This window comes from Bombina bombina, chromosome 4, assembly GCF_027579735.1.
Source record: "Bombina bombina isolate aBomBom1 chromosome 4, aBomBom1.pri, whole genome shotgun sequence".
Taxonomy (NCBI): domain Eukaryota; kingdom Metazoa; phylum Chordata; class Amphibia; order Anura; family Bombinatoridae; genus Bombina; species Bombina bombina.
In genome coordinates, this window is record NC_069502.1 from 471,128,946 (window position 1) to 471,141,354 (window position 12,409).

The following is a 12,409-nucleotide window of genomic DNA, read 5'->3' on the forward strand; positions in this document are numbered from 1 at the left end:
TCCCACCTAACATTAAACCCCCCACCCCCCAAAATAAAAGAACCACAACCTAGACTACCCATTGCCCTGAAAAGTGCATTTGTTTAGGCATTGCCCTTAAAAGGGCATTTAGCTCTTTTACTGTCCATCCCTAATCTAAATAAAACAAACCCCCCCAAAAAACCCTTAAAAAATCCTAAGTCTAACCCCCAGGTTGGTACTCTCGGTTCCTGAAGTCCAACGTTGAAGGTCCTGTTCCAGGCGGTGAATTCGTCTTCCAAGCGCAACCTCTTCTTCTTCCAGGAACATCCTGCGCGGAGCGGTGCTGAAGACTGATTTGCTGAAGACCGGCGACCCTGGAACTGCAGACCCGCGATGGCGGAGCCATGTATCGTGGAGGATCGTACGATCTCCGCCGTACACTGAATAGTGAATTCAAGGTACGCGATTAAAGATGGTGTCCCTTGAATTCCTATTGGCTGATTTGATTCTTCAAATTCAAATCATCCAATAGGATGAAAGCTACTCAAATCCTATTGGCTGTTTAAATTAGCCAATAGGATGGGAGCAAGTGAAATTTTATTGGCTGATTTGAATAGCCAATAAAATTTCACTTGCTGTCATCCTATTGGCTGATTTGAACAGCCAATAGGATTTGAGTAGCTCTTACTCTATTGGATGATTTGAATTGGAAGAATCAAATCAGCCAATAGGAATTCAAGGGACACCATCTTTAATTGCGTACGTTGAATTCACTATTCAGTGTACAGCGGAGATCGTATGAAGAGGATCCTCCACGCTACATGGCTCCGCGGTCGTCGCTCTGCAGTTCCAGGGTCGCTGGTCTTCAGTCTTCAGCACCGCTCCGCACAGGATGTTCCTGGAAGAAGAAGAGGTTGCGCTTGGAAGAAGACTTCTCCGCCGGACTTAATGAACCGTGAGTACCAACCTAATGGTTAGATTTAGTATTTTTTTAAGGGTCTTTTGGGGGGGTTTGTTTTATTTAGATCAGGGATGGGCAGTAAAAGAGCTAAATGCCCTTTTAAGGGCAATGCCCAAACAAATGCCCTTTTCAGGGCAATGGGTAGTTTAGGTTTTTAGTGTTAGGTTCTTTTATTTTGGGGAGGGGTTAATGTTAGGTGGGACTTTGTATATTCTTTGTAAAAGAGATGATTATCTTGGAGCAACACCCTGCAAAAAGCCCTTTTAAGGGCTACTGGTAGTTTATTCTTAGAGTAGGGGGTGTTTTTTTTTTTTTTTTTGGAGGGGTCTTTTTATTTTCATAGGGATTAGGTTTAATTTTGTTCAAGGGCCACTGAATCCAATTTTTTTCTTTCGTGATTCCGATAGAACATGCAATTTTAAGCAACTTTTTAATTTACTCCTATTATCAAATTTTCTTCATTCTCTTGGTATCTTTATTTGAAATGCAAGAATTTAAGTTTAGATGCCGGACCATTTTTGGTAAACAACCTGGGTTGTTCTTGCTGATTGGTGGATAAATTCATCCACCAATAAAAAAAGTGCTGTCCAGAGTCCTGAACCAAACAAAAAGCTTAAATGCCTTCTTTTTCAAATAAAGATAGCAAGAGAACAAAGAAAAATTGATAATATGAGTAAATTTGAAAGTTCCTTAAAATTGCATGCTCTATCCGAATCACAAAAGAAAAAAAATGGGTTCAGTGTCCCTTTAAATTTGGTAATTTGATTTTTTATTTTCTGTAATGTTAGCCTTTTTTTTTTTGTAACTTAAAGGGACAGTATACACTCATTTTCATATAACTACATGTAATAGACACTACTATAAAGAATAAGATGCACAGATACTGACATAAAAATCCAGTATAAAATGGTTTAAAAACGTACTTAGAAGCTTTCAGTTTAACTCTGTTGAAAAGGCAGTTGGAAAGCCCGCTGCAAGTGGGAAATAAGACACCCCCCCCCCCTCCTTTTGCATATGAAAAGACCCTTTACACAAACAGGAGCAAGCTGGAGAAGGTAGCTGACGGTATTCAAATAAAACTTTGGGGCTTGGTTAGGAGTCTAAAAATCAGAGCAATGTTATTTAAAAATAAGCAAAACTATACATTTAAAAAAAAAACAAAAAAAACTTTATGGTCTTTATAAATAGATCATCTACAAAACATTTATGCAAAGAAAAAAATGAGTGTATAAAGGCCCTTTAAGGATGTATTAGTTTAGGTAATTTGGGTTTATTTAATGGGGTGTTAGGTTAGTGTACTTAGTTATTTAAATAGTTATTTGCATAGTGGGTTTTGACGGTTTAAAGGGTTAATAAGTTAAATAGGTTTATTGCAATGTAGGAGTTTAGGGGTTAATAGGGTAAATAGGTTTATTGCGATGTAGGGGTTTTACGGTTTAGGGGTTAATAGGGTAAATAGTTTTATTGCGATGTAGGGGTTTTGCAGTTTTAGGGGCTAATAGGGTAATTAGTTTTATTGGGATGTGGGGGTTTAGGGGTTAATAGGGTAATTAGGTTTATTGCGATGTGAGGGTTTAGGGGTTAATAGGGTAATTAGGTTTATTGCGATGTGGGGGTTTTGCGGCTTAGGCGTTAATAGGGTTAATAATATATTTAAGATAGTAGTCCATTAAAAACAGAATTTATGCTTACCTGATAAATTACTTTCTCCAACGGTGTGTCCGGTCCACGGCGTTATCCATAACTTGTGGGAATATTCTCTCCCCAACAGGAAATGGCAAAGAGCACAGCAAAAGCTGTCCATATAGTCCCTCCCAGGCTCCGCCCCCCCCAGTCATTCGACCGTCGGACAGGAGAAAAAAAGGAGAAACTATAGGGTGCCGTGGTGACTGTAGTTAAAGAAAGAAATTTATTAAAACTTATTATAAAAACCAGGGCGGGCCGTGAACCGGACACACCGTTGGAGAAAGTAATTTATCAGGTAAGCATAAATTCTGTTTTCTCCAACATTGGTGTGTCCGGTCCACGGCGTCATCCATAACTTGTGGGAACCAATACCAAAGCTTTAGGACACGGATGAAGGGTGGGAGCCAATCAGGTTACCTAAACAGAAGGCACCACGGCTTGCAAAACCTTTCTCCCAAAAATAGCCTCCAAAGAAGCAAAAGTATCAAATTTGTAGAATTTGGCAAAAGTGTGCAGAGAAGACCAAGTCACTGCCTTACATATCTGATCAACAGAAGCCTCATTCTTGAAGGCCCATGAGGAAGCCACAGCCCTAGTAGAGTGAGCTGTGATTCGTTCAGGAGGCTGCCGTCCGGCAGTCTCGTAAGCCAATCGTATGATGCTTTTCAACCAAAAGGAAAGAGAGGTAGCAGTAGCTTTTTGACCTCTCCTCTTACCAGAATAAACGACAAACAGAGAAGACGTTTGTCTGAAATCCTTTGTTGCTTCTAAATAGAACTTTAAAACACGGACTACATCTAAATTGTGTAACAAACGTTCCTCCTTTGAAACTGGATTCAGGCACAAAGAAGGTACAATTATTTCCTGGTTAATATTCCTGTTGGAAACAACCTTTGGAAGGAAACCAGGTTTAGTACGCAAAACAACCTTATCTGAATGAAACACCAGATAGGGCGAACTACACTGCAGAGCAGATAATTCAGAAACTCTTCTCGCAGAAGAAATAGCAACCAAAAACAGAACTTTTCAAGATACCAGCTTGATATCTATGGAGTGTAAGGGTTCAAACGGAACCCCTTGAAGAACTGAAAGAACTAAATTTAGACTCCAGGGAGGAGTCAAAGGTCTGTAAACAGGCTTGATCCTGACCAAAGCCTGAAATAAAGCTTGAACATCTGGCACAGCTGCCAGTTGTTTGTGTAACAAGACAGATAAAGCAGAAATCTGTCCTTTCAGGGAACTCGCTGACAATCCCTTATCCAAACCTTCTTGGAGAAAGGAAAGGATCCTGGGAATTTTAATCTTACTCCATGAGAATCCCTTGGATTCACACCAACAGATATATCTTTTCCATATTTTATGGTAAATTTTTCTAGTCACAGGTTTTCTGGCTTGTACCAGAGTATCTATCACAGAATCCGAAAACCCACGCTTAGATAACATCAAGCGTTCAATTTCCAAGCCGTCAGCTGGAGAGAAACTAGATTTGGATGTTCGAATGGACCTTGTACTAGAAGATCCTGTCTCAAAGGTAGCTTCCATGGTGGAGCCGATGACATATTCACCAGGTCTGCATACCAAGTCCTGCGTGGCCACGCAGGAGCTATCAAAATCACCGAGGCCTTCTCCTGTTTGATCCTGGCTACCAGCCTGGGAATGAGAGGAAACGGTGGAAATGCATAAGCTAGGTTGAAGGTCCAAGGCGCCACTAATGCATCCACTAGAGTCGCCTTGGGATCCCTGGATCTGGACCCGTAGCAAGGAACCTTGAAGTTCTGATGAGACGCCATCAGATCCATGTCTGGAATGCCCCATAATTGGGTCAACTGGGCAAATACCTCCGGGTGGAGTTCCCACTCCCCCGGATGGAAGGTCTGACGACTCAGATAATCCGCCTCCCAGTTTTCCACTCCTGGGATGTGGATCGCAGATAGGTGGAAGGAGTGATCCTCCGCCCATTTTATGATTTTGGTCACTTCTCTCATCTCCAGGGAACTCCTTGTTCCCCCCTGATGATTGATGTAAGCAACAGTCGTCATGTTGTCTGATTGGAATCTTATGAATCTGGCCTTTGCTAGTTGAGGCCAAGCCCTGAGAGTATTGAATATCGCTCTCAGTTCCAGAATGTTTATCGGGAGAAGAGACTCTTCCCGAGACCATAGACCCTGAGCTTTCAGGGAGTCCCAGACCGCGCCCCATCCCAATAGACTGGCGTCGGTCGTGACGGTGACCCACTCTGGTCTGCGGAAGCTCAGTCCCTGGGACAGGTGATCCTGGGTCAGCCACCAACGGAGTGAGTCTCTGGTCTTCTGATCTACTTGAATCACTGGAGACAAGTCTTAAAGCATTCAAAGCATTGCACCCCAAATTTCAGGCTATTAACCCTTAAAATGTGTAAACCGGAGCCTTTTACAGTTTTAACCCCCTTACAGTCCCAGCCCCAGCCTTTGCTGCGACTTCACCAAACCCAGGGGAGTATATGATACCAAATGAAGCCTTCTAGGAACCTTTTCAACTACTTCCAGACCCACACACATGCAGCTGCATGTACTGCTCTCAAAAGTAACTGCGCAGTAATGGCGCGAAAATGAGGCTCTGCCTACTACAGAGAAAGGCCCTTCCTGACTAGGAAGGTGTCTAAACCAGTGCCTGACGTAAAAAACAACGTTCCCCAAGGATATAAAGTGTGAATTTCAACATCAAACTGTATAAAATGCCTAAATAAATCGATCTAGCCCATAAAAGTGTCTACCAGTTTTATAGCCCATATTAAGCCCTTTATTCTGTTTGAGACTAAGAAAATGGCTTACCGGTCCCCATGAGGGGAAAAATGACAGCCTTCCAGCATTATACAGTCTTGTTAGAAATATGGCTAGTCATACCTTAAGCAGAGAAGTCTGCCAACTGCTCCCCCCAACTGAAGTTATCTCATCTCAACAGTCCTGTGTGGGAACAGCAATCGATTTTAGTTACTGCTGCTAAAATCATACTCCTCTCACAAACAGAACTCTTCATCTTTTTCTGTTTCAGAGTAAATAGTACATACAAGCACTATTTTAAAATAACAAACTCTTGATAGTAGAATAAAAAACTACAACTAAACACCACATACTCTTCACCATCTCCGTGGAGATGCTGCTTGTTCAGCGGCAAAGAGAATGAATGGGGGGGGCGGAGCCTTGGAGGGACTATATGGACAGCTTTTGCTGTGCTCTTTGCCATTTCCTGTTGGGGAGAGAATATTCCCACAAGTTATGGATGACGCCGTGGACCGGACACACCAATGTTGGAGAAATGATAGTATTGCTACACCTTTGGCTTAAATATTTATATAAAGTAAGAGTTACAAAATAGGTTGTTTCTACATCTGTAGTTTAAAAATAATTAGACTGCCTTCTGGGCAGGCATATCGACTAGTATATATATATATATCCACACACGCTATACATACATAAATAATATGACTTTAATGTTTGTAACATTTTATTTTGTACAGGTTATTCTGTCAATAGGTTGAATAGCAATTATATAAAATACCCTGAAAAAAATCACTGACTTGGCATATATATATTATTAAATTAAAATATGAGATCATGTTTTTAACTTAACAAAAAATTTAGTTTGTTTCAAAAAATGTCACCAGATTACTAACAGCACAATAACAGGACACAGCGTGTGCACACATATGTGACTCCATCAAACCAAATCTTAAAGGGACAGTGTACTCCAATTTTCATATAACTGCATGTAATAGACACTGCTATAAAGAAGAATATGCACATATACTGATATAAAAATCCAGTACAAAACCTTTTACAAAAATTACTTAAAAGCTCCCAGTTTAGCTCTGTTGTTGAGGTTAGGCTGGGACACCCAGTAAAAGGGACTGAGAAATCAGGAAGAACAGACACCCCCCCCCTTCCCTGCATATGAAAAGACAGATTACAGAAACAATAGCAGCACAAATCTGTAGGCCTGGGTCTCCATCTGATACTTTGGGGCTTGTTTAGGAGTCTATACAGCTCAGATAAAGATATGTATAAAGTCCAGTCAGCAGATAATGTCCATAAGGGAAAGAAGATTTGTAGTTAGTGTCCCAATTGTAGCAGCTTTCATAAACCTCACAGGAAAAAAAGGAGGCATACAATAGTGATGACTGTTTAAATTCCAAGTGGGTAGGTACTCACACTTTCATCAGTTATGACTAAGCTCTTAGTTGGCAGGCTGATAGGTATAAAGCCCCTTGGCTACCAAGGAAGGTCAGAGCTCCAAAGTGAAGATTAAAATATATTTATTTAAAAACACAAAGGACAATCATACAGAATGTGATCACAAGGTTATATACACAGCATGTATTGACTGCTCTTGGTCTCAGCAACAATGCTGGATTGAGGGCATGTAGGCTAAGCAACAATTACAATGGTATGCCAAGTAAAACCTTACGATGTGACACAAATGTCCACTCAGTCCCACATCCGACATACGTTTCGCTGGTGACAGACCAGATTTTTCAAGGATGATAGTGTTAATTTCTTACAGCCTTTTTAAAATTCCAATTGATTCCCTATTGGTGTAATCGGTGTGACATCACTGTTAACGTATCTGTCACATAACAGCTCTAAAGGAAACCCAATATACATATCTAGGTAATGGTAAGGAGTAACATTGTATATAGACAAAATGTGCAGGTATAAAATGTATACATAACAATAGAAATAGTACAAGACATATATTTTGTAAATTAAAGAAAAATAAAAGAAAAATACAAACCAAAAATACAAAACTATTCATATCCCGTTAACTTATTTTTTAAATTTATTTCTATATTAACTTTTTAAGTTGAAGTAATAAGAGTATTACTCATGAAAGTGTGAGTACCATGGATTATCCTTGTAATTTAAACAGACGTTGCTGTTGTAGTCTCCGTTCTTTCCTGTGAGGTGCATGAAACCAATCAAACAGCTGGGGAACACTAGCTACAAATCTTCTTTCCTTTATGGACATTATCTGCTGACTGGACTTTATAAATATCCTTCAGGTAGCTGAATACACTTAAGTTTTGGTTTGTGTATTTATTATTTTAAAGTGAAAGTTAAGTTAATAGCTCCAGAATTCATTCATCCTTACAGAATACTGACAGCAATACGATCGCAAACTTTTTTTATTATATATTTTTTCATAATTGTACTTTTAATCTATACATTTTTTTCTTACCGTTACTAGGCGAACTCCTCCCACCCTCTACTTCCTCTATTTTAGCAATGTGACATATAGAGCGGTCCCACCCGCTCTATACGTATCTCTCGTGATTGTGCACAAAGTCCCTTTCTATTGTGCAAAGCCTTTTCTCACAGTCTACTGTGCATGAGCTTCGCGGTGATACCGCTATACAATGTGCATGGCATGCGTTACTAACAGTGACCGTTTTCACATGAGCCTTAGTAAAGTGCAAAATATAATGCGCATGCGCAAAACGAGAGCCGCTCCTAAACTCATTAAGAGGAAGAAAAGTTTTGCGCATGCGCAGAAGAAGAGGAGATAGGATGACGTAGCTTGTCGGCCACCTAACGGCCAGATTTTCAATTGGGTGATTATAAAACGTGACCAGGACCGAAAAAAACAAGAAAAAAACGGGTTGAATACAGATTGTATAAGAAATCAATACTTTTTAGCGATAACTTTGTTTAAAGATAAGTACTCAAAAAATGATGAATGAAACTCATATTATTTTGGCACAAAGACTGCTACTGAGGCTCGCAAAGCAGGTAATTTTACTTTCACTTTAATTGTACACACAGTTTTAAGTGCTCATATTTGTTTATTTCACATATGTGACTTCATGATTGTCAATATACTGAAAATACCCAGGCAGTGTGAAAGGCCTCAAAACTTCAATTATTTAACAATATTTAAATGTCCAAATCAAGTGTCTTAATTTCATTAATTAGCTGCTTTCTTTAAACAGTGTCTATCACGTAACAATAGGAAAGCATAGAAATGTAGAAGGTGCTTCCTGAAAAAAATAAACCTGTTAACATTTCATCTGGTTTGAGCTACATTCATCAGGTGACACACAATGTGCAATAGAAAATTTAATTTCAGGAAGTTTAATGTAATTTGCACATGGCAACAATAATTCCTATTTCAGATACTGATATATGTCATATTTTATTACACCCTGGATACACTTATTAGGAAATATTTTACCTTATAGTGTTTAATATACACTTAATAATTCTGTCAAATTTGAACATTGGCACAAGATAAATTTGTTGCTCACATGAATATATACACAGCTAGTGACATTTATTGAAGCAGTAGATACACCGTAAAAAAAAAAAAAGGACACATTTTACATATACAGCTCATATATTAACAATGATGTGGTGTTTTACAAAAGATCTGCATGGAATATAAATTAATGCATTTACAGCTGCCATTTTGTTAGCAAAATTTGCAACATTCTGCAAAAGTATTGTTTCATCTATCTATCTATCTATCTATCTATCTATCTATCTATCTATCTATCTATCTATTGGTATTTAGGAGCAAGTACAGATGAGCTCCTGCACTGGCCACTTAAGTAATCACTGAATAGGATGTTGCAGGGTCAAGATGATCCACCCCAGCCTCTCTGTAAGCAGTGGGAAAAAACACTGTTTTAAGGAGTAAATTTAAAAATAAAAAAAAGTGTTCTAAAAAACTATATTAAACCCACGTTGTACTCATTTTGTGCATAATTAAACAATTTATGAGATAATTACATGCTGAGGTGTGTGTGTAAATATGTATTTAGACCATGCTTGGTCTACTTTTGCGTACATGGCGTAGTATTTTATTCAACAAACTATATTACTTACATAAAATCCTGTTGCATAAAGCACTGGGAGAATATGCGTCTATAGTTAAAGAGAGGATGCAAACGCTTACAACAGATGCTGTGTTCTTTATAAAATAAGCTGTATTTTATACAATTTTACCACTTACTGATGCTACAAATACATCTCCAATCATTTCTGCAGTGTCCCACTCTGATACTCGGCTGGCAAGTGCAATCTGGAACAATGAGTGACACTGGAGTATTTCCTTTATTCGATAAAATACTATTTTCAGCTTTCTTTCACTTAATGGCTTTGGTTCCATTTCATACAGTGGCTTCTCATATTGCTGCATGAAAAAGAAAATATGCATTAACAATTGGATATGTCAATTTGTAAAACCAGAAATTGTTATTATTCTCTGTAGATGTAATGCTAAAATGCCAGATTAACCATTAAATACAGCAGAATTGCATGATCGACAAATGCATGATAACACTTTTCTAAACACGTATAACGACGAGTAGATTTTTTTTTCTTCAAAATTACATAATTTTCCCTTTCACTTGCATCATGTGACAGCGATCAGGCAATCTCAAAACGCATATTTGTAAATGTATATACTGTGAAGTTTTGCAGACGATCAGTAGGAGCGGGTGCCTCAGAAAGTGTGCATGTAAAACAATTGTGCACATTTTATTAAAGGGATATGAATCCCAACCTTTTTCTTTTATGATTCAGATAGGGCATGCAATTTTTAACAGCTTTTCAATTTACTTCTAATATAAACATTTTCCTGTTCTCTTGGTATCTTTTGTTGAAAAGCAGGGAAGTAAGCTTAGGAGTCTGCCTATTTCTGGAGCACGATAAGGCAGCAGTTTTGCAAGAATGTTATCCATTTGCAAGTGCAAATTTAATAATAAAAGTAAATTGGAAACTTTTTTAAAATATGTTCTGTCTGAATCACAAAAGAACATTTTTGGGTTTCATATCCCTTTAAAGGAATTAAATTGGTCTATATGAAATAGGACACTCAATTTTTTACTTTAGTGTCCTTTTAACCATTTCTTTGCTAGTTAGTCTACTTGTGAGATGCACTAAAGTATATTTCAGCAAGGTTGCTAGAGGAGAACTTTCATGTTTACTAGTCATAAAAACCTAATTAAAAAAAAAAATAAGAGTTTGAGAACTTATGAAGTATATTTTCATACCACAAAAATATATTTTATAAAAACATGTTTATGAAAACAGAGTTGTTGCAAAATTTCCAAAATATCTGCAGTTAAAGTCCAAGATAAATATTTTTTACGGTCTAGGTTTCATCCTTCATTTCTTCTCTTAGGTTTTTACATATAACTAGTGGCGGTTCTAAGGGGTTCTATGCACCTACAAATTCATGCATAGCACCCCCCTTTAGCTGCAGCTGGCTCCTTATAGCATGTGTACTCTGTTTTCACCACCTTTGTTAGCCCCCTAAATATTAGGTTCTAAAATTGCCACTGCATTGGACACTGTCTCTTAATTAAAATACCTATTATCATTGGATGCTGGAGAGGGATGCATTAATTCCCCAAATACTCAAACACAAAATATAACAATAGGGGAATAAAAAGGAGCATAAAACAATGTTTAAGATCAGATGCATTTTCTTAGTGCTCTTCCTTTACACTATGACCTTACACACGACCCTTATGGCAAAGAAAAAAAATATATGACCCTCATAGACAACTTTGCATGCTTATCTGTCCATTGTTTTAGGAGGAACAATATATTGTTGGTCTTGGATACGTAGACAAATTAATCACTATCAAATATGTTTACATGTAAACTGGATACCTCTTCTATGCATGTAAAAGGAGTCTACAGTGTTATTACACTGTATAATATGGCCTAATAAAGTTTTCAAATTTTGTATGTGGCTGATTTCTATCTACCTAAATATTATTATACAAGGTGGGTAGATTGTTCAGGAAAAAATAACTTTAAAGGGACATTAAATATTATATTACTTACACATTATAAATGATTTAGGGCCAGATTACAAGTGGAGCGCTAAATATCGCTTTAGTGAGAGTGATATTTGCACTCCACTATGTAATACCAGCGTATGCGAATGTGCACTTCCATAGGCTCCAATGGGAGTCTCGATCTGATGCTGTCAGAAACGGCACAGAACCTAAGCGCAGCGAAGGTGGGTAAGTAGGACAGAGTTGGCAGCAAATATAAATATATATGTATATGAATATATACACATATTTATGTGTTAATATGTGTATAAACACATATTAACATATAAATATATATGTATATAATCAATTATATATATATATATATATATATATATATATATATATATTTACTGGGAACACACAGTTCCAATAGACCGCAACGTAAAGGCACTTTTCAGTGCCTAGTGCAGTTATTTTATTAAAAAATAAAGATGCTGCTATCTTTATTTTTTTAATAAAATACACTATACTGTATTTTGGGGGCAGTTGGGAAACATTTATAAAATTAACCAGAGATCTGACCTCTGATTAATTTTATAAGCGCTAATTGCTACTTGTTAATTATCGCAAACCAGGGCGCACGATAATTTAGCACTCTACTTGTAATCTTGCCCTTACTGTTTAGCAAAAAAAAAGTTTTAAAAAGGACATAAATCTAATTTTCACAGAAAAAAATCTATCTATTGGGTTTTTGTAAAGCGTGGCTACTCACCCCTAAGGGTCTCAAGGCGTTTGGGGTTGCTGCAGTTCAGTCGAAGAGCCAGGTCTTGAGGTCCTTTCTGAACTTATTTAGGGAGGTAGCTTGTCTGAGGTGCAGCGGGAGAGTGTTCTATGTCTTTGCTGCCAGGTGAGAGAAGGATCTGCCTCCCGCTGTAGTCTTCCTGATGCGGGGGATGACTGTGAGGGCTTAGTCAGCTGATCGAAGCTGTCTGGCAGGGGTGTAGAAGGTGATGCTGTGGTTGACGTATTCGGAA

General features: G+C 38.0%; 1 protein-coding gene across 3 annotated transcripts in view; it reads right to left on the minus strand.

The window, feature by feature from the left end:
- Positions 1-12,409, minus strand: part of ARHGEF10 (Rho guanine nucleotide exchange factor 10) — a 595,236-nt gene that overhangs the window by 347,441 nt on the left and 235,386 nt on the right. For all 3 annotated transcript variants that reach the window (XM_053710365.1, XM_053710363.1, XM_053710364.1), the window contains one exon: positions 9,596-9,775. In XM_053710365.1, coding sequence (XP_053566340.1) covers positions 9,596-9,775 — 180 coding nt within the window. The remainder of the gene's footprint in view (positions 1-9,595; positions 9,776-12,409) is intronic.